The following is a 23008-nucleotide window of genomic DNA, read 5'->3' as shown; positions in this document are numbered from 1 at the left end:
GGGAGCTACCTCTCCCCTTAGGTGAACTACCTCTCCCCTTGGGTGGCACTGTGTGTGAAACGGGAGACTAGGAGAGCTCCTCAGGGAGCTCTTCCCCTTCACCAGCAGTAATTTGGTTACAAGGCTCGGATGGAGGTGGTCTGGGCACCTAGAACACTGTTTCCCGATGTGGGTTCCGTGGCACCCTGGAGCACAGGATGGTGACAAGGCATCAGGGACGGCTAAGAGAAATCCTGGGTTAGATGCATTTCAACAATGTCATTTCCTGTGGGGCTTCGCTGGCTAATTTGAATCAAGACCCGATAAGAGGGGAGAAGGAAGGAGGTGTATTGTTTGGCCACAGGACCGTTTCTCTGGGATGTCTTATAGAACCACACGGAGGCTTTTTCTCCAGCTGCCAGCAGGTAGTTTGAAGGGAAAATTGATGCCAAGAAGTGGTGTTTTAGGACTGGACGGATCCGCAAGGGCCAGGGAGTTCTTAGGGTGGAGTCGTCGATGAGAGGGAAGAAGAGAGTGGTGAGTGGCGTTCAGGCGCGGGGACTGATCCCACGGGCTCCGGGACGAACAGCACCCTCCCCCCCAACAGCTGTGCTAGCTCTCTCCCGCCCTGCCCGGTCAGCCCAGCCCTTCTACTCCTCCCATGCCCTCACCTCCCTTCTCCTTTTCTCATAGGCTACCTGACTGTCAACATTGAGCCTCTCCCACCCGTGGTGGCTGGTGACGCCGTGACCTTGAAGTGTAACTTCAAGACGGATGGTCGCATGCGTGAGATCGTGTGGTACCGGGTAAGTCGCCGCAGCTCTCCCCTCCGTGCAGCAGCCAGGGCTGAAGGCAGAGTCCCCAGAGTCCCTCTGGAGTCTTCTGCAGGCTTGGCTGTGTCCTCGGTCCCAGCTCTGTGTTGTCCTCTGCCCTCTTCCCAAACCCTTCTCCGAGACTGCTTTGTTCAGGCTTCTCCTCTGTCCTCAGGATCTCTCTCTTTCTGGCCTCCTTGGTGTCCCTAATATGTCCCCATGCTCAGGAAACCCCAGCAATACCAAGTGTGAGCACCCCGTGGGCCCTGGTTTGCTGTGTAACAAGTAAGGAACAACGAAGGCTAGAATTTCAGGCATGAGGCTCTGGGTGATGGCGTCCTGCTTTCTTAAAACCAATTACAGACATAGTCTACCTTCTAACTCGATGACGTGTAGGACTGTCCTGGTGCCTGGCACCCTGAGCTGGGTCTGAGGAGGGCTGCCCACCTGTCCAGGGCCCAGCTGTTGGCAGCAGGAGGTTGGCAGCTGTGGGTATGGGACACAAGTGTTGGTCTTTTCAACCACTGATAGGAACCTTCATGTGTCTGAACCGGGCACCCCAGCCTGGTATCCCTTGGCCAAAAGGAAGTCGGGGCTGGAGGGGCTCAGGAGAAGGTCCAGTTGAAACTGACATTATTGCCATGCCATGTTCAGGTTCACACAAAGCAAGATGCTGCCATCTTGGGAACGGGCCAGGCAGAGAACTTCCCTCCCGTGCTCTAAAATAGGGTTTGGCAACACGTGTCGGTGAGGTCCGGATAGTAAATATTTTCCTCTCTGGGGACCGTATGGTCTGTGTCACGACGACTCGGCTCTGCTGCTCTAGTGTGAAAACAGCCACAGACAATGTGTCAACGGGAGGCCATGGGGGGGTTCCAATAAATCTTTATTCATGGACCTTGAGACTTGAATTTCGTATCATTTTTATATGTCACAAAATACTCTCCTTTTTTATATTTTCAACCATTCAAAGAAGTAAAAGACCATTCTTGGTTCGTGGGCTCTGCAGAAACAGGCCGTAGGCTGATGTGGTCCAACGGCCATGGTTTGCCAACCCCGAGCTAAAACAACCCTTGTCTAACCTCTGTCTGCTGCATTGCCCTTTCTGCAGATGAAACCCGTTGCCCTTTCTGCAGATGAAACCCGTAGATGACACAGTTGAGTGGAAGGGTTCGGGATGGAGCAGATGGAGCGAGCAGGTGGGGGGCGCAGAGTGTGGAGTGCAGGGGAGTGGGGCATGGGCAGTTTGACGACCAGGCTTCTGGAACTGGTTCCTTTGCTCCTTCACACTATCACACTCCCCCTGCACACACAGGGTGGAGCTTGGAAACACACGTTAGCAGATCCCACTGGGGCGCACTCACCATTCAATGCCCTGACCCAGATCTGCCCTCCTGGGTCTCCTCACTCTCGCTCTAGCCTTGCTTGTACCCTCCTGTCCTTACCGGTCCTTCTTGCCTTCTTGCTCTTTGATTCCTCATTTGCTGGTTTGTTGCTTGTGGCTTGGGCTCCTTTTAACCAAAATCACTGTTCTCGGTCTTAGCACTATAGCCCCTCCCACCTGAAATTGCCTCTAGGATCCTCCCCCACCAAGCCCACCTAAGCTCTCCTGGCAGCCCGGGTCCCACAGGTGTGAACCTGACTTTGAGCACCCCGCAGGGCCCCAGCGTTAGATGAGATTGCCATCCTGGGTAGATCAACAGGCATAGAGAAAGTCAAGGCATACGCTAAACAGTGCCATGAACTGAATCACTAAGAGGCGTATTTACATGATACGGGAGCTACTTGGCTGACACACACTGCGAGCATCTCATTAGCACCTGGCAGAAGGATCAGGCTAAATTATCTGCAGCTCACTGCTAACGAAGGGACTGTCTCTCCCTCCACCATCCCTAGATGGGATCGGAATGAAGGGAAGCAGAAGACCCGCCCAGCTGGCAAAGAGGAATCCGGAGACCCAATGGGAACAGTTGATGGGGATGACGCTTGCAGAAAGGGAACGACCAGTGGACACCTCATTGCCTTGCCAGCCCTTGAAGCAACGGTCCCCACTCTGGTTTGAAATGGAATTTTGAAAATCTGCCTGCAGAGGGGGCCACCAGGGTGGGGGCAGTGCCAGCGGCAGGCCCAGGTGTACAAAATCAGAACACAGGGCTCCACCCTGCATCCCCGGACGATGGGAGAGAAGGATGGGGCAGGACAAAGACGTCCAGCTTTCAGTCCAGACATGGACTCTCCCTCCCCATCTGTACCCCTGATGCTAAGACTCCCCCATCACAACCCCCCACCCGATGTCTCTCCACCCTAGCCTGCCATCACGTTGATTGCCTTAAAAGTCAGTTGCATCTCTTACGGTGTCAGGCCCTGTGTACTGGGCTATGGTAGGCTGCACTAATTAATTTATTTTACTTCATTTCACATCCTTTGACTGCGTGCCTCTGGAGTGGGGAGGGGGTATGCAGATGTATGCAAATCGCATGCAAATCTCCCACCGGAGCCAAATGTTTGGGCCCTTGTGATTCTGTAGCTGGATTGAGGGAGCAGGCTCAGCTGACTTGGAAGTCTCCTTGGGACCAAGGGAACCTCGCGTGCCCTGTCTGTGCTGGTGCGGGTGGGGCAGAGGCCGGGGGGAGACTCCAAGGAAGTGTCCCCATGCTGCCAGTTCTCTCTCTGCTGGCTGCCACTCTGGCCTTCCCCCACCCACCGCCTCTTTTCCCAAGGAGCCAGCTGAATGGAGAGAGATAAGAGCTTACCAAGATGGGGGCTGCAGGAGCCAAGGCTCCTTGTGGAGGCGGGGCACGGTTTCCAGAGGATGTGGGAGATGCAGCAATGGGGGCCCCATTCTCCTCTGGTCAGAGCCCCCTCCCCACCAGACAAGCCTCTGCATCCCCATTCTCCCACCTCCATCTCGCTGCAGCTGGCCCCCCCAAACAGGGAGCTGTCCAGCACTGTTTGTTTTCTGTACGTCTGTTTGCTTCCCCAGCTTCCTTTGCCCATCCTCCGTGAATGAGCTTACAGAGCCCGGCTTGGAAGGAAATGAATAGATTACACAGACCCAGGCAGGGCTGTGTCTCCAATCTCTTTAGAAGGGAAAAGCAGGGCATTGTGGGGAGGGCCGCCACTGCCCGCTCAGCCCAGTGGGTACAAAATGGCCCAAGACGTGTAAAGCCCAGCAGCCTCCCCTCTGGTCCTAAAGACATTATCTTAGCAGTGGAATCATCCTGAGCTTTCAGCAATGTAATGAATGGACTGGATTCTTTGGGTAGATTGGCAGAGCTGATGAAATTGTCTGAAGCAAAAGAGATCACTCCCTTGGGGTTAACAAGACCTCTGGCTGAGCGTTTGGGAAGGTCTCACCATGTGGTTGTCTTAGGTGTGGGGTAAGGGGAGGGGAAGGGAGGAGGTGGCCAGGGCCTGCACCTTGGGCACTTTGCCCCACAGTCTGCCCAGTTTGTAGAAGAAAATGCCAAAACTATAGAATAGACTCAAGAAAGCATCTGCAGTTAGGAGACTCTGTGTCTGTGCTGTTCAATATGGCAGCCACTACTAGTCACATTGGCTATTTAAATTTAAATTGAATTAAATCGGATCAAATTAAATTAAAAATCCATGTCTTTAGCCAGGCTAGCCATATTTCAAGAGCTCACTAGCCACATGTGGTTGGTGGCTACCATGTTGGACAGGGTAAGTATGGAATATTTCCATTATCACAGAACGTTCTATTGGACAATGTGCTATAGATATTTGCAATTTTTTCAGAGGCCTCTGGAATATTCTGTGCTTTCCTGGCAAGGGAATAAAGGTGACTGCTCATGGAACCAGTTTTCTAGGCAAACTTACTCTAACATGAAGTTCTGAAAAATGAATTGTATTCATTGTGTGTTTGTATTTGCCATCATTAGACTAGGGGGAGGGGCATGGGAGGGATAGGCAGGGCGATCATCATTCTCAGAACACTTTTTTTGAAAACGGAGAGATGTCAAGAAGGTTGACAGGCACCCGAGGTCCTGGGTATCCTAGTTGTCTGTCAAAGCCCTCTTCACCCTCAGGATGCCTCTCAGCCCTCCTCCCATCTCCCCATGCTTTCTCTACCATTGTATGGCTTCCTCTCCCAATTGGAATTTCCCAGGTTCATGCTTTTTCTCTAGAGTGCTGCAGAGGCTAATAGAGCAGGGGTGCAATTCCATACTTGGCCAGTAGGGGATGGTCACCTAAAAAGCAAACTACCCTAGCATTAAAGTCAGGACTTGGTTCTAGAAAACAAATGATTAACAATATCCTTTACTTAATCATTTCTATTCATTCACATCTATAACTGGGGTGCTCCCAGTTATCCTCCAGTAATGCTACAAATACGAATCTGGGTGACTAATATTATTGAGCCTTTACTATGTGCTAGGCACTGGGTATGTAACTGCCTTTGATTCTCACATTGACATTGTGAGCCCGGGTCTGTTACGAGGGCTCTTCAGATGAAGATACTGAGGCCATCCAAAGAGATCCTGTCTCAGCTTGTGTCGCCTTCTCTGACTTCCGCAGAGTTCTAGACGTTCCCCTCCTCCATGATTCCTCCATGATTCCCCTATACTCCAGCTATTCCCACTCTGTGTCAAAACACCTCTTTGTCAACTGAATGGTGAACATCTCAAGCTCAAGGCTGAACATTTTCCCCACTGTATCCATAACGCCTCGTGCGGAGTCACCTCAGTTAAGTGTCTGTTAAGTGAACAAGTGATGGAGCTATGGGTACAAATGCAGACCGTGTCACATAGCCCACTTGTGTTTCAGGTGGGACATGTGTGCACAGCTGATAGCATCGGTCTGCGGGGGACAGTGGGTCTTTGTATGCTCAGGGGGCTTGGTGGAGTGTGGGAAAAATAGGAACATTTCTTATTAGGGAATACTGTCTAAACTCATTTAGTTGGAGGTCACCTGCCCAGCAGGCAAAGCCAAAGGTCTGTTTATATCATAGAAATCCATTAAACAGCCACAGAGAATCATGGGAGCTTAACCTTTCATGGCAGTTTTTATCATCTTTCCTTTGTTTTGTCTTCTTCCTTCACAATTTGTTCCCGAGAGCTATGCTGGGCCCAGGTTACAAGGCCACAGAAAAGAGAGCCATGGAAGGAGATAGAGAGGGGAGAGATAGAGAGCCGCAGTGATAATGCCCTGCTTTCAGGACCCCTGTATCTCGCTACTTTCACCTGGTGGGGAACATGTGCCTGGGTTTTTGTTTCACGGTATGGGTGCCTTCTCTGTGATGCTACCTGGCTGGGGCGAGCTCCCACCCAGGGGATCTTCTCAGTGCCTGTGCGATAGGGTTGTGGCCAGTCTGGCCCATGAGGCTGGGAAGGATAAGGGGGCTGAGACGTCAGGATACTTGCATATGAGTTCAGGGTGTGTGTCTGGGCAGTGACCTAACCTTTCTGTATTCTAGAATCCTCATGTGGAATTAGGCATGAAAACACCTACGTTGTAGGCTTTGAGAGATAACATCTGCAGCTAACAAACCCAAGGCTTGACTCCTTGCGGCACCTATTCAAAATGGCGGCCATTGTCCTAGCATGTCTCTTGGTGGCTTAAGGGATTGAGGAAAGGAAATTATAAACTGAAGTGGACAGTGTTTTGGGAAGATCCCCAGGGATCATTAGATTCCTTGAATTCCATCCTCCCTCCTGCAGTCCCAAAGCAGACAGGGAGAGACAACCATTTAGAATGGTACATTCTTTGTGTCTCTGCGGTTACACTGGTGAGCTCAACTGGATTTCAATTCTTGGAAATGTCATCACCTAGCTAAGCCATGTCAGTGGATCTTAGCTCTTCTCTCCCTGAAGCAAAGAGTTATTTTGAAATGGTTTTTACTGGCATTGACTGTCTTTTAGTGTAAGTCCTTGACAACATTTTGTTGTCTGAAACCAAAATAGAAAGTGATGATCACAAGAGGACATTTGGTCCAATGATATCATCAAGGACGAGAAGGCAGGTACGCTCTTGGTGATGAGTAGAGACCAGGTCTCAGTCCTGGAGAAGTGAGCCGGACCACCTCTCCGGCCCCCTCTAGCTTGGACCCAGGCTGACTGCTCCTTATTCCTCCCCTGGACCCACGCATCCTGTTCTAACAGCTCCTAAATCTGGAGGAGGGCAGGAGTAAGAAAGACAAGACACATTCTTCACAGAGCCAGGGCCAAGCTGGTCTGAGTTGCCTTGTCCAGGACACTCTCCCTCACCCCCTCGCCTCCCAAAAGGGCAGGCTCTCTCTGATGAAGACTGCCCCGTGCCCCATCTCACCACCCCAGTTACAGAAGAGGAAGGACAGTGTGCCAGGGAGAGGGCCTGCCAAAGGACAGCTGATTAGAACACAAAAAGAAGTAAATACACATTTTCAAAGCTACTTCCATTGCACTTATTTCTTCCACTCTCAGGAACAGGTTGACTCCACCCCAGACCCTTTTCATAGGGCTCCTCCTTCTGGGGGTGGAGTCGTGGAGAAACCCGGATGCTCCCCCTAGAAGTCAGAGTGTGAATTGCAGTTATTGTGGCCCCAATCAGTGGTCTTTAATGGTGGTTTGGCCGTAAAGGGTGAGGAGTGGTCCACTCCAGCCGCTCCGTAGAATTTCCAAAAGGACCTGTAAAAATATGCCAGTGGCTGAGATTTGGGGCCTGAGTTCATTTTACTTTGAACCAGTTCCCGGGTGACCCTAATGCCGTTAGCCTTGCTAGGGACCATGTTCTGGTGCTTGGGAAACTGATGGAAGCTGGCTGCTCCTTTCACTCGGTCAAGATTAATTGATCCAGCATGTAGTTACTGAGCAGGATGGTTCTAGGCACTGGGTGTGCATCAGGGAACAGGACACCAAGATCCTGAACTCCTGTAGCTGAGCTTGGGGGAAGAGGTTTAAAAAGAGAAACAAAGAGGAAAAATACCAGACAAAGGTAAGAGCAGTGCATAGGCTTGAAATAGTCCGGTGGGATGGGAAGGGATTGAGTGGTCAGGAAAAGACTCGTTTAAGCTGAGACCTCAAAGGCAACAAAGAATCCGCTTGCCGGGGGAAGGAGATGGAACATTCCAAGGAGAGAGAGGTGCACATTGCAGAGGAGCTGTCCTGGGAATAAGCTTCACACGTTCAAAGAACAGAAAGGAAGTCCGCCTGCGGGGCTGGAATGTAGCCAGTTGTGGGGAGTTCAGAGATGAGGCGAGACAGACAGACAAGCAGGACCCTTCCTGCCAGGCCTGGTGTTCCAGGGCACAGGGTCTGGAGTTATTCCAAGGGCAGCTTTTGGAGAGTTTGGAGTAACGGGATCTGGTTCACTTTGTTAAAAGGTCACTTGTGGGTAGAAGGTGGAGTGGAGGGGATGGAGTGGAGGGCAAGACTGGAGTCAGAGGGACTGCATGGAGGTTGGTCCAGCAGTAACAGGCAAGGGGTGGCAGCAGCTGGGGTAAGAGCTAGGATGGGGGCCTTGGAGTTAGTGGGAAGGAAAGAAGTCCAGCCGTGACCTGCAGGTGGCCTGTAGCAGGCTTGCTCATGCTGACAGGAGGAAGGAAAGGAAGATTCAGGGTGACTCCTGGCTTTCGGGTTCCAGGAACTAGGTGTGGGGGAGGGTGCTATTTCCTGAGACTGGGAGCACGGCAGCGGGGGGTCGGGGGAGGAGAGGGCTGGCAGGGATTCCCCGTCACCTGGGTTAAGTTCCCAGGGCCTCAAAGACATGGGGATAGAGTTGTCAGAGCAGCTGCTGAGGCTACAAGTCGGGGGTTCCGGACTGAGATCAGGACTGGAGATTTATACCCGGGGGCCTCAGATAGGGCTGGTGGGCCTGGGCAGGAGCAAGGGAGCCTCAGATAGGGCTGGTGGGCCTGGGCAGGAGGATGGGGGGAAGGGATGTGAGAAGAGCACCCAGTGCTGGCCCCTGGGGCACTCAAAATTTAGAGATAGAAAAGTAGACCCGGGGAGAGGCTGAAGAGGAGCAGCCACAGGTTTGACGAAAGCCAAGTGCATGGGGGTTTAGGCCCAAGGGAGAAGAGCCAGCTTGTCCAGTGCTGTGACAAGATGACTTAGGACGAGACACATGGAGCCCACTGGGGACCCAGACAAGAGCAGCCTCCTTGGAATGAGGAGGCTGAAGGAGGCACGGAGGCTGAAGGCTACCCAGAGGCTAGCAGCGGTGTGGCCTTGAGGTTTTAGCTCTTCAGGGAATTTGACCTTGATCTTCCGGACAAACCTTTGCCGTAACATAAGAATAAGACTCCGTTTCTTCTGTTGGGTCCCTCTCCGTGTGTATGTCTTTCATAAGCTACCAGCTACACTGTCTATTCCGAACTTGCCCAGCCTGGCAGCCCAGACCTGGCGGCAGCCTTGCTCTCCTCCTGGAGAATGGGAAAGTGGCTGCCCAGAGAGTTTGGGGATCCCAGAGTAACTCTGCAGTGCGTGTGGTATTTGGAGGAGAGATCCCAGCTCTACCATCCGACAACCTCCCTGAGGCTCTGCTCCCTACAGAGCGCGGTACTCAGGGAGAGGACTGAAAGAGCTAGGATGCCCTGCCCGCAGGGGAGAGATTCCAGGCCCGCCAGGCTTCAGCACGTTGTAAAGATCCGTTTTCTCATCTAGCCAACGGGCTTGATCGCCCTCTCCCAAGCATCTTACAGGGATTTGTGGAAACAGAGGAGATGCTCTGCAGACAAGCTGCTTCCTTCACCCACAGAGCAGGGGACAAAGGCTTCGCTTAGCTTACTAAATCCTCTCTGTGCGCCTGGCCAGACATCCTTCACCAAGCTGGAGCTCCCGCCAGTTCCTTAGCACTTTGTACAGACTTCCATTAGAGACGTGTCACCTGTATCCTAGTTACGCATCTCGTTTTTGTGTATCCACCGCTGAGTTTTATTTATCTGTTTCTCCAGTACGTGCCATGGTGCTGGCCAAGTCCAGGGCCATGGTCCTTACGTGGGATCTTTGGATCCCTCCAGAGTAATTTAATAAGCTTCTGGACTCTGGAAAGTATGCCCAAAATGTTGTACGTGGTTCTGGTTGGGGAGAGAAGGGGCCAGGTATTCTCAGAGGGGTCTGCGATGTCCCCCTGAAAAGCCCCAGAAGAGCAGGTGTCCAGGTGCTCGAGAGAATGAAACGTGCAGGGTCTCCACCCTTGGGTCACCCGGGGCCACATTCAATATGGATCTAGGAGACAAAGGGGCTGCAAGGCTGAGTTAAAGAGCCCGTGGCGAGTTCTCCAGGGACCTGGTGGGAAGACTGTGCTGTAGGCAGCCTCACATGGGAAGAACGTTGGGCGGTTGGACTCAGCCCGGACAGCGCAGGACAGTCAGTCTGGATGTGTGCACAGATGCCCTTGGATGGAAGAGGGAGAAAAGAAGTAGGGGGCGGGGGAGGAAAGGCTTTGGCAATATGTCACCGTTCTCCCTGGCACAAGGTGGGCGGGTGGGGGTGGTATTTTGAGCAGAGAAATCCATCCTCTTTGGAGGATTAAGATCAAGTTTCTGATATTGGCAATGAGACCGTTTCTCTGCCGGGAGGGTTTCATACAGGACTGAGAAGATGTTTTGATGGCTTAGCTCAGTCCTGGGAGTTTGTCCTCACTTACCAAGTGCACAGAAGAGAAAACAGCAGGGGTCTGGGGCCAGACATCCTGCTGTGTGACCTTGAGCAAACCAGTTTCCCTCTCGGAGCCTCAGACTCTTCATCAGGAAAATAAAAGTGTGAAGCGGGGGTTGGTGTGTATGGAATGTGCTGTCTCCTTCCCACCTTGCACCCAGCCTCCCTCCTTCCCCCAGAGGATGCTAAGCTGGGGAGGCGGCTGGCACTGTGCGCTCCCAGAGCGAGGCTTGGGCGCTCCTCATCAGAGATGCAGAAGCTCTGAGCCAGTGGACTCCGGGAGCTATATTGAGCCCAGAGTGCGGTTTCCTGCAGCCTTGGCCTGACTTAGCCCTGCTCGGTTTAAGTGACAAGGGGCTGACTTAACTTGTCGCAGAGGATTAAAAGTGAACTTGCACTCCAGCACGCCTGGGATAGAAAGTAAGGTGGCTGAAATGAGGGATGTTTTCGATAAAACACCAGCCCAGGATCCTCCTCCCCTCCGAGTCCCTCCTTCTCCTCCTTGGCCCACCTTCTCCTGGTGGGGTGTGTCACTCTCAGGGTGACTGTGCCTTCTTACCAGGGCACTCAGAGACGCCCATGGGCATTCAGACAGTCCCCCCCGTTGCAGATAGGCAGAGCCTGGCACTTTTCCAAACCACACAGCTGATGACTGCACTCCCACCTCTCACCCCACCCTTCGCAAGAGCTTCCATCACCTTAAGGACCATGTTCAAGGTCACAGGCCCAGGATACGAGGTCCTTCATGATTCAAGCTCCGTTGGCTGATTTCTGCATCAATGCTTCCTACCATGTTCCCAAATGGGCCCACCACTCCCATCTTATGGCCTGTTTGCAGTTCCTGGAACGTGCTGATGCATGCACTGCCGTCATCCTCTACCTGCTCCAGCTGGCAAACTCCACTTGCTCTCCAAGGTCAGCTACAAGGTCATTCCCAGAGACCTCCCCCTACCCCATGCATTTTCTCCTTCCAGCTTCTTCCCCATTCAACCACTGTGACCAGGCTGAGTTAGATTCTCTTAATGGTCTCAGAATACTCAGAAGTCTACCTCCTGACCTAGCACCCTGGACTCACATGCTCATTTCGAAGACAGGTGTTTCTCAAGCATCCAGTGTGCTAAGCGCTGGGAGCAGAGCACTGTGTAGGAACGACATAACAGCACGGCCTTGTTTGTACAGCACTTGCAGTGAAGCAGGGAAATGGGTATTCCATGAAAGGTGATCAAAGAAAAGCTTTGAAATTGTGGTAACTCCCCCCCCCCCAAAGAGGCTTGGTGTCTGCTAGCTGAGAGCTCACGAGGGGGCGACTAATTATAACCATGGAATGTTTTTCTCCTGGAATGTAAACTCTGTTGACAAGTACCAGGTACCCTGTTTGTTCCTGTGGCCAGGCACATACCTAGAGAATGAATGAATTCATGAGTGAGTGAATGAATGAAGGGCTTATGTGGTTCTGAGGGACATAGAAGTAAACTCTTAGTTGATGAGATAACACATATTCTCACAATGAGAGCTTGTCAACAAGGGATAGGGTGTCTTGGGGACTGGAGAGATCCCCCAGCCTTGGAAGGCTCTAAGCAAATGTTAGAATAGCCACGGGTCAAAAATGCAACAGACAGGATTTCTGGCCTCCTGGTCCAAGTGAGTGCAGGGCAGGATGACGCTGTCATTCAGCTCTAGAGTTCTATGGTGTATCCAGTCCAGCTGCCCAGCAAGGACAACGTGACAAGGCAGGAAATGGAGCATTCACCCAGCCTGGTAAGGCCACACATCCAGGGTGGGACACCAGGTTCCTGGAAAGTTCTAGATTCCCAGGAGAGGGGTGGGTTGTGGCTGTCCCGATAGTCACACACGTGTGGGCGCCCCACCCTTGAGTGAGCCTTCAAAGCAGCTGAAGCAGCAGATGCCTGGGAACCAGGAAGAGGGGAAGACTGGATCCGGAAGACCACTCTGCAACCCAAGGTCATGTCCAGCACCCCTCAGTCCGCATCGCCCTGCCCACAACACAGCAGGGCAGTGTCCCCATCATTCTCATGATGGAAACCGGGATCCCTGCTGTCGCCTGCTGTGGCCCCTGCCTCCTCTCCAGGCTGGTCTCCCCATGTCCCCGGAATGAGACTCCAAGAGCTTTGGGGGAGGAAGAGGGCAGCCCGCTGGGGAGGAAGAATGGGCCCTGCTACCTGAACACCGCGATTCCCATTTCGGAGCCTGGGATCCCGAAGTGAGGCGCCGTTGTGCTATGGGAGAGTGGCCCGTCTCTCTTTGAACCCTACTGCCTGACTCCAGAGCCACGCTTTCAGAGAGGCGCCACCAAACGCTATCAGTGCCATCCTGGAGGTGCCCCCCCTCCCCAGTGACAGGCAATCCCAGGGCTGGACTCTCAGAAGGGCTGAGCCCCGTAACCTGGAGAGCCTGTTTGTTCCCCATATTCATCGCTGTTAATGCCATCCCGTGGCACAAGGCAAGTCGTGTCAGGCTGTCCTTGGTCACCTCACTGAATCCTCATGGAAACCACTGGACGCCGGTCGTCTTGTCCACTTTAGAGCCGAGAACACCGAGCATCCAAGAGGTTGGGTAACGAGCCCCCAGCCTTAAGGACAGTAGGGTAGAGCGAGTTTGTCCGCCACCTGTCTCACTTCCCCTACAACCTGGCCCTCCTGGCTCCCAGGCTGGTCCACGGAGCTGCCAGGGCGGGGAAGCATTGGGATCCCCCTTGGGGAAGCTCCAAGCCTCCTTCTGGGGAAAAGGGCCGGCCAGGTGAGTGGAGTGGGCTGGAGATGTCTGGGCCTGGCTGCTTGTGGCTGTCCTCATGACACAGCCGGGGCATGTCTGCAGAGCCACACAGGGGCGTCACCCTGGAAGGGGGACCCCCAGAGAGAGCAGCTTTCCCCCGCAGAGATGATGCAGTCGCACACAGAGCCGACAGGTGGAGGGGACCAGACCTGTGCCCATCCCCCGAGCTCTCTGCTCATGCGGGGCAGAGCTGCCCAGGTGCCTGTGGCGAGTGTGGGAGAGTGTATGGTGGTCCCGTCCGTGGCAGAGTCTTCGAATTGTGGCGCTTCGCCCTCAGGAGCCCCGTGCGTGATGGAGGCAGGCAGCCTGGAGTAGTGGCAAGTCTGAGCTGCAGACTCTTCTTCAAGAAATGGAATTTTTATCCTATTATTATTAATAATATTATTCTGCAGGCGGAGGAGGAACGTAAATGAATCTAAACAAGTGTTGTCAAGTGGTGGTTCTTGGGGGACCTGCTTTAATGGTGGTAATAATCACTTTAATTGGCACATTAATTATATGTGAGCAGGTGTTTCCAAAATAATTGAGGGTGTTGGAAAGCTGCTTATTTCCTGAAGTGGCTGAAACATTCCCCTTTGACCCTGTTTACTCTGTGAATATCAAGTCACGCAGGGAGACGGAGAGAAATGAAGCCTGTCTGAATCCGCATGCTCTGGCTGACCGAGGTTTCCAGGTCCTTCCCTCTGGCATAGAACCGACTCCCAGCAGACCCCCGTGGCGGGTGCAGGCACTTCACAGAGAGGCCGTCCCTGACTCACCGTCTGCCGCGAGAGGCAGGATGCAGGATGTCACAGAGCCACGGCAAGGCGTCCCCCGCCCTGGTCTGGAGCTGTTCTGCAAGGAGGAGGGGACAGAGGGTATGGCAAACAGAGGAGGAACAGGTGCAAAGGCCCAGAGGACTGGTCCGCCGGACCAGCCATCAGGTGCTGGTGAAGGATGAGGTGGGGGCTGGGGCAGGAGGAGGAGGCTAAAGGCAGTCAGAGACTCAAGCAGGACGTGCGGCATCTGGGGTTCCCATCTAATGGAACTTGGATTGTAGCCACAGGGACTTTTGAAGAATTTTCAGCAAAAGATCAACAGCAGCTGATACTCGAAATCTCTAGACATCCCCACCCCCCACAAGATATCTCAAAAACATCTCAGACTTGACATGGTCAAAGGAAAATTCTGGATTTCTCCTCCAAATCTGTTCCTCTCCGTTCTTCCCCATCTCAGTAAATGGTATCCCCATCCACCAGGTTACGTGGCCAACAATCTAGGGATGTCTCCTTTCTCCTCCCTTCCTCTTCCCTTCCCCCACCTCATCCTATAGCCCCTCCATTGTACTATTCAGAATGCCGCCGGAATCCACTTGCTTCCTCCCATGTCCTGGCCACCCCTCTCTTCCCAAGCCTCTGTCACCACCTAGAGTTGGCAGCCCCCTAACTGCACTGCCTGCTTCCAGTCCCGTCCCCCCACCCTGTGCCCCCCTCCCCCAATCCAATGTCCACACAGTGGCCAAAGTGTCCTTTTGGAGACAGAACCAGGTCAATCATTCTGTAACTTTAGAATAAAACCCCTGAGGCATCGCTTGGGCCCTGCGCCTCCATGACCTCCTCCCCTCTTTGGCCTTCCACCAGCCCAGCCTTGTGAGTGTTCTACAAGCACACCCAGAAGTCCACGGGTCTTAAGGGTCCAAGCTCACCTGACTCGATTCCTGATATGTGGGCGCTTGGTGGAGTATGTGGGCCGGAGGCGAAGAAGCCACCAGCGCGGGGAGGCCAGAGGCAGAGAGATCTGAGGTCACTCCCAGGTTCTGCCTCTCCTTATCTCATCTCTTAGCTTCCATACCAGTGTTTGTGCTACAGAAGGATGGCGAGAGGAGCCATGCAACCCAGTTTGCTTGGACCCATCCAGACAGTGCTTGTCATCTGAGGGTAGCTGTTAAGAGCATCCCTCTTTCCGTCTCGATAGTATCCTGGCTTGAGTGATACATCACACCATTGCCAGTCGGGCATGCGGGCAGTACTTGTCCTGTGTTAGCTTTCATGATGGCCCTCTGGTTCTCTGAACACAGGCTATGGGGCAGATCTGAGCCCTCCATGCATGGCCAACAGCCCTAGAACACTCGGAGCATTGGTTGGAGAAAGAGAGGGCACCTAACCTGCTGGATTAAGAGAGTGCCGACTTGAACTTCCCCTCCCTCTCCTTTTCCAGCAGGCACAATGTGCTGTGACCCCACCCAGGTGTCAGGCAGAGATGGGACAGGGAGGGGCATGGCTGGTTTGAAGGCGGTGTTGCAAGGACCCTGGGGAGAGCACTGAGAGCACGTGCTGGAGAGGGACCAGCTGGAGGCTGGAGGGAAGTCCTTCCGTGGACCCCTCAGAGAAATCCAATGGCATCGCTGACCTAATTTGCCCTCTCCAAACAATGGCTTACTCCCTGTAGAGTCATCTTTCAACAAATAGTTGTCAGGAACCCAATGTGTCCCAGTCAGGGTGCTGGGCACTGCTCTGGAGGTTCTGTCCTGGTAGAATAAAGGAAACCGGTGACCTTGGCATGTTTGTCTTTTATGCGGACGTCTTACTGACCTGTCAATTCTAATAGGCTTTTTAAAAAAAAACTTGACTCTCTTGGATTTTTAAAAAAAATATGTGATTATATCATCTGCAAATAGTGGTAATTTTTCTAACAACTGGCTGATACTCTCTCTTAACCTAAAAAGCACATATCCTGGGACTGGATCACTTGGATTCAAACTCTAGCTTTGCCCCCTAGAAGCTGTGTGACTTAGGGTAAGTTACTGAATCTCTCTGTGCCCAGTTTTCTCATCTCCCCGAATAAACATAAGATAGTGCCTGGCAACTGCAGAAACATTGGTGTTGTGATTACTTATTGAACTTGTTATAATTTGTTGCCTTACTGCAGTGTCTAAAACCTCCAGAATGCTTGTAAAATGTTTTCTTGTCTTAATCCTGTTTTTCTTTGGATTGCATTTAACATTACATATGATATTTGTTGCTGGTTTTTGATAAATACTACTTGTGTCATTTAAAGGAAGTTCACTTCTATTCCAATTTTACCTAGAGTTTTTATACAGAAAAATTAATTAAATGTTTCTTAAAAATCCATTGAAGTAATCATATGGTTTTTCTCCCTTAATTTACTAATGTAATGAATTATGTTGATGGTTTTTCCTAATATTGAGCCTCCATTGGGTTTTTATAATTTCTTAGAACAAATATCTTGTGTCCCCAATTAAAAGAACTCTCAAGTATTTATTTTTTATTATTATAAATGGAATCTTTCTCATTGGATTTTCTGTGGGTTTCTGGGATGTAAGAACGCAAGGCAATTGATTTTTTTTGTGGCTTTATCTTGCATCCTACAAATTAGATGAATTCGTTTATTGTCTTTAATAAGCGCGTGGTGGCTTTCCTTGTATCATCCGAGCATTCAGTCTCCCCACCTGACATTTATCTTTCTTTCTTTCGTGTGTTTTTCAGATATCTCGCATTTATTCATAAACAACTACGTGTTGCATGCCTCCCATGTGCTAGGCACTGAGCTAGCCTCTGCCTCTTCAGTAGCCTGATGACTCTTGTCACTGGCAGGATGAGGGGGTCAGTGAGGGATCTTCCGTGCTGACATGTTGAGAGACCCAAGGAAGGGAATGAGTCCCTCCAGGTCCCAAAGCCCCTTCAGTTCTGATAGGGATTCAAACCCCATTAACCCTTAGGCTAGGCTACCTCCTGACGGATGACCCTCCCCTTTCGGGGGGCAGGAGTAATTAACCTTGATCCCAAGGGGCAGTTTCAGACCTCTGGTCATTTCTCAAAGAGAAAGTGAAGATAGATGCCCTTACACTAAAACCAGGCCTTGACCAGCCTCGCTCACTGTCCCTCTCCTCATCCTTGCATCTGGGACTTGCTTGGAATAAAGAGATGCAAATGTCGCATTCTGATTTTTCCCTTCGAGCAGCATGTCAGCTGTGAGGGGCGTGATTTGGAGCTGCGGCGTGCCTTGGCCCTCCTCCCCCGACCCCGAGCCTGTGGGTGATGCTCTGCTGCTCCCCAAATGAGTGTCCCAGAGAGACGGTCGGCATCTCGGTCCCCAGCAGGCTGCCCCAGGCCTCACACTTCCTGCCTGCTGTCATCTCACTCTTGCTTTTTAGCTCATTAGCCCGTCTCGTCTTGCACAGACGGCCCCCTTCCCTCACACCCCTGGGGGTGGGTACCTTGTGTTCTCACTTCGCCTGCACGGACAACTTCATGATCCTTGTGGACACCCCGGCCCCGGCCTCCGGACTCCCCCTCCGAGGTCTCATCCCTCCAGATGTCTTGCTGTGGACTTGTGCCCTCCCCACAGCCTGCCTGAGAAGGCCACGCGGCCGACTCAGCGTGTGCTCTAATCAGCGCGCCCTATGCTTCCGACACTTTTATTAATTCACACCAAACCACTGTGTGGGTTTGCGGTGGCCTGTGTTGCCTGTGGCACCAAAGAGCTGTCCTGCCCACACAAGCCACAGGCTTGAGAGCCTCCCGGGGTCCCAGGCAGCCCTTGGGCACAGGCCTCCCCACCCAAAAAAATTCCCAGGCTCTCAGAAGATTCTAGCAAATCCATCAGCCGCTAAGGCTGGGTCTGGAAACTTCTTGATTATTCACGCCATGCCAGGCACAGAGCTGAGAGCTGTCCATGTACCACCCAAAGCAGGAGCTGGGAGTAACTCCATTGTATAGGTGGGAAACTGAGGCTCAGATCTGTGACATGAGTCCCCAAAAGGTGCAGGGCTAGGATTCGAATCATAGTCCTTCTGACTCTGGAGCCCCATGCTAGCCTTTTTCTTGTTCCCTTGAGACGTTCAGTGGGTGTGAATCTTCCCCTTCACAGGAGCTGCTGGCCTCGATGACCCCAGGATGAAGCCAGTTCTGTCAGGTGTCCAGACACGAGACAGGTGCTCCAGCCTGGGTCCCGGGTTGTGTCCTCTTCCTCTTCCTCCCAACCCACCCATCCGGCACCCACCGCTTGTCTTTGTCATCCTGGCTTGTGACAGCGAATGAGGGCGTCATCTCTTGAGGGCAAGCTTCTAGAGTGCTTGGTGGGGGAGGGCACCGGGAGATGACAGGAAGGATGGAGGGGTTCCCCGCGCTGTCCCCAAGCTCCAGCCTGTGAGTGGTCGGGAAGCAGCATGCGTGATTGGTGGCCTGTCAGTGGCCCCTCCTGGAAAGTGAGGGAAGGAATAACCAACCCGCTATGGGGCATTGTGGGGGATACAATGACACGGTTCCGGCAAGTGTTTGCTGGAGTGTCTGGCAAACAGTAGCAGTAGCAGTAATAAAAGAAGCTAATATTTACTAGAGGCCGCGCTGACCGTAGGGCAGATGCTAAGTCCCTCACGCATATTGGCTCATTTAACCCCCACAGCAACCCTGGGGGTAGGTGCTGTCTTTGTCCTGCTTTTTAGAAGAGAGGACGACGGCTCAGGAGCAGAAACTTGCTCAAGACCATGCAGCTGGTCAGGGACAGAAGTGGGATTTGGCCCCTGGCCATTTGGCTTCAGCATCCGCGCTCCTAAGCACTTCAAATGTTAAGTCCTCCCCATGAGCCTCCAGCCCAGACGGATGGGAGTCAGGAGCCAGGAGAAGTAAACACTCAAACAGAAAAGCCCAGGAGTAGAAGCGCCCATACCACTTGCAGGATTGCTCCCCAGCCTGGGAGACAGATGCCCACATAACACCCGCCCAAAAGAAGAGGCAGCCAGCTCACCGGGATCACAGTGTTCCTGCAAGCTGAGCCCACACTCCCCGCCCTCCCTCGGTCCCTTCAGTGCTCCCGCTATGGGGCTCTGCACACACGGGGGCTCTGCACACACAGGGGCCCTGCCTGTGCCGGCTAACTTGACTTTGAAGGAGACGGTGCAGCTCATTGCAAGCTGCTGGACTAACCCCTCCTGTGCAGCTCACAACTTTGTACAACGTGGGGGGCTTTGGCAGACCGTCAGCGGCTAATTTCTGCAGTGCTGGTGGAGTTCTGCAGCGTGATTTATAGATTGCCTTGATAGAAAAGCAATGCTGGGAATTTCCATTAGAACAGGGCAGCTTGCTGTTGTGGCTTTCTAGAAGGTCAGAGGGTAGGAGCCTGCGAAAATGCTATCAAAGCAGACAGACAGCCTCCTTCTTGGGGCCTTGAGGATTCATTTAGGATGTTTGTTTTTGCCTGCCACGGTCCCTGGGACACAGGTGTGAGTCACACAAGGTCCGACGATGCCACATGATGAGTTTCCCCCACAAGGCGTTCCGGGCAGAAGTCATTTGCTATCCAGCATCCCCAAATTACTCTCTTGCTTAGCTAATATTTCTGGGCCCCTGTGGGGTGCCAGGCCCTGCGCTAGATGCTAAGAACACAGTCCCAAACAAGGCAGACAGGTTCTCTCTGCTCCCAAGGAGCTTCCACTCTGGGAGATGCAGAGGGTGTGGACCGGAATTGCTTGTCAAATGATAGGTATGTAGCTTGAACCCCCAGCCCAGACTCGAGGGGTCAGTGATGGCTTCCCAGAAGAAGGGAAATGGAAACTAGGGTTTGAAGAATGAAAAAAAAAAAAAAAGTCGGCAAGAGCTTGTGCAAGCCTCTGAAGATAAGGGAGGGAGTACGGCACCCCGAAATTAAAGTGGGCCACCTGGTTGGAGCCAGCCAGGGAGAGGCCAAGGAGCAGAATGCAGCTGGAGGAGGTGGTGGGGCCTAGGTCATGTGTTTATCGACTTAAGATGCTTGAACTGAACCCTAAGGGCAAAGAGGCACCCCCACAGACCCAGAGGAGGTACCCAGTCCTGTTTGGTGGCTGGCTGTTGTGTGGTCAGTGAGCCAGGACCAGGGGAGCCTGGGCAGAGGCTGCTGCAGCAACCCCGGGGAGAAGTGATGTCACCCTGAGTTAGGGCATGGACTGGGGGGCCGGGGAGGTGGTGAGGAGTGCAGGGGCTGCACTGATGGCCCGGGGCTCCCTGGATGCCCAGCTGGGGGAGAAGGCAGCTGCATGGGGGGGACAGGGAGAGGTCTCAGAGAGGGGGTGACGGCTGAGGTGAGCTCGGGGTGTGGATGCCTCCAGGAATTCACCAGGTGGAGATAATGGGGAGGATGTGCAGGGGGTCCAGGCAGGGCCAGCCGCATGTGGGTGACCGGGGCAGCCTCTCCCAGCACAGAGGGCTTGGCTGGCACAGCTGGATGGCCTCTCAGAAACCCAGGCCCCTGGCTCCCTGCCCTGTTCCCCCGAATCTGTCTGGCGGACACCAGGGAACGGGCTGGGAACCACGTGGCAAGAGAACAAGTTCCAGCCTTAAAAATCTAAAACCTGCCACCGGCTGACCTCATCCTGGATTTGGCCTCCCCGTCCCCACCCTGGCGCCCAGAGGAGGGGTGGGGGCAGCTGGCACTGGGCCGGAAGCCTGTTGACGCATGGGCCCAAGATGCTCAGAACCAGCAGGCCGGACCCTGCTCCCGATCACCTTCCCTCTGTGTCCACACAATCACCAGCAGACCTCGGCCGCACATGAGGCCCTGCAGGCTTCTCCGTGACAGTGTGTCTGCTCTTGCTGGGTGGGAGGTGTGGCAGCCCAGTGCACATAGCACTCTCTGTCTCTCTGTGTCCCTCTCTTTCTCTGTCATTCTGTCTCTGTCTCTCTGTGTTTCTGTCTCTCTCTGTCACTCTGTCTCTCTGTCTCTGTCTCCATTTCCTTTGTCTCTCTATCTCCATCGCTCTCTGTCTCTCTGTCTCTGTCACTCTCTGCCTCTCTGTCTCCGTGTTTCTCTTGGTCACTGTCTGCCTTTCTGTCTCTGTCTCTATCTCTTTGTCTCTCTCTCTGCCTTTCTGATTCCCTCCATCTCTCCTCTTGTTCTCTCTCTCTGGGTACCTTCTGTGCAGAGGAGACCTTGGAGAAGCCGTATACATTGGCAGGTGCTCTGTCCATTGGCAATCCCCTACATGCTGCTTTGTAAATCCCCTTATGATTCTCTCAGGGGCTGGGATTCTGGCTCTAGCCTCAGACTGGGTGCTCCTTCAGGAGAAAAGGACCATGTCTCTCCCATCAGACAGGAACCCATGAGGGCAAGGACTTAATTAAGGGAAATTACTAAAGACAAAGTAGATGCCCCTCTTCATGTTGGGTCATAGACTCCGTGTAGGTGAAACACCTTTGAAAGAAGCAGAAATTCTGGAGTAAAGAGGATGTCCATGGAGTTGGAACCAAGTTGAAATCTGAGCTCTGCCATTTACTGGTTTCAACCTCTCTGGGCCTCAGTTTCCTTCTGTGCTACTTGGAGATAATAACTCCCACCTCACAGAGCTATAAAAGTTAATGTTCCCAGTGCACAAACACAGAGTGTCTCCTGTGTGCCAGGACCTCTACTAGGTGCTGGAATGCAGTGGTGAATAAGACAAATGATATTCCTGCTCTGGTAGGACTCGGGTGGGTAGACAGACCATTAATTAATCAATTAGCAAGAAAATATCAGACAGTGATAAGTGTGATATAGGTAATTTAGGATGATGTGAGAGAAAGTAACTGGGGCTTCTTAGATTGGCTAGTCTGGAAAGGTGTCTTTTAAGGAGTGACACTGAAGCTGGTAGGACAAGGAGCCATGTAGAGATCTAGGAGATGCAGGGAGGACACCTATGGAGGGGAGAGCATGGGTGGTCTGTCCAGAGATCGAACGTGTGCCTAGAACACAGAGGGAAGAAGGAAGAAAGAACCTAAGTCAGAGAGGAGGCTTTGATACCTCACGTAAGGCTTTGTAGATTTAAAAAAAAGAGTTTTTCATTGAAATATAGTCGATGTGCAATTAAGATGTTAGCTTCAGGTATATAACAAGTGATTCAACATTTATATACATTTTTTTAAAGATTTTATTTGTTTATTTGACAGAGAGATCACAAGTAGACAGAGAGGCAGGCAGAGAGAGTGGGGGAAGCAGGCTCCCTGCTGAACAGGGAGCCCGATGCAGGGCTCGATCCCAGGACCCCAAGATCATGACCTGAGCTGAAGGCAGAGACTTAACCCACTGAGCCACCTAGGTGTCCCATCAACATTTATATACATTAACGATGCTCACCATGTGAGTCTAGTTACCTCTGTCACCTCACAAAGTGATTACAATATTATTGACTGTATTCCCTAAGCTGCACTTTCCATCTCTGGAGATTTATTTATTTTATAACTGGAAGTTTGTACCTCTTAATCCCCTTCACCTGTTGCACTCATCCCCCCACACCCTTCTCTTCTGACTACCACTGGTTTGTTCTCTGTGTTTGAGTCTGTTTTTGTTTGTTTGCCCATTTGTTTTATTTTTTTTAGATTCCACACATAAGTGAAATCATTCACTACTCATCTTTCTTTGTTTGACTTGTCTCACTTAGCATTATACCTCCTGGGTCCATCCATGTTGTCGCGAACAGCAAGATCTCGTTCTTTTCTATGGCTGAGTAATATTCCTGTGTGTGTGTGTGTGTGTGTGTGTGGACACACACATACCACATTTTCTTTTCTTTATCTGTTTGTTTATAGATGGATACTCAGGTGGATTCCGGGACTTTGTAGATTTTGTTCACAGTATAATGTGGAACTGAGTGTAGAGTGTCCAGCGGGGGATAACGTGTTTTGAAAAGGATCCAAATTTATGTTTTGAAAAGAATTCTCTGGCTGTTGTGCAGAAACTGGACCATAGGAGGGTGTATGAGTCAGGCTTGGTTGTAGTGCATTAGCAGAATCCCCTCCCAGGTCTGTGGCCTGATGCAGCAAAGGTTTCTTGTTCACAGAAAGTTGGATGTGGGTCGTGCCACACCAGGGCAGCTTTTCT

At 52.2% G+C, this 23008-nt stretch overlaps 1 protein-coding gene across 1 annotated transcript in view; it reads left to right on the top strand.

The window, feature by feature from the left end:
- Positions 1-23008, top strand: part of IGSF21 (immunoglobin superfamily member 21) — a 234600-nt gene that overhangs the window by 97622 nt on the left and 113970 nt on the right. The window contains exon 2 of the mRNA XM_047728755.1: positions 673-785. Coding sequence (XP_047584711.1) covers positions 673-785 — 113 coding nt within the window. The remainder of the gene's footprint in view (positions 1-672; positions 786-23008) is intronic.

Source organism: Lutra lutra, chromosome 4 (assembly GCF_902655055.1).
Source record: "Lutra lutra chromosome 4, mLutLut1.2, whole genome shotgun sequence".
In the NCBI taxonomy this organism is placed as follows: domain Eukaryota; kingdom Metazoa; phylum Chordata; class Mammalia; order Carnivora; family Mustelidae; genus Lutra; species Lutra lutra.
Note: the sequence above shows the minus strand (reverse complement) of the source record. Positions and strands in the feature narration are given on the sequence as shown.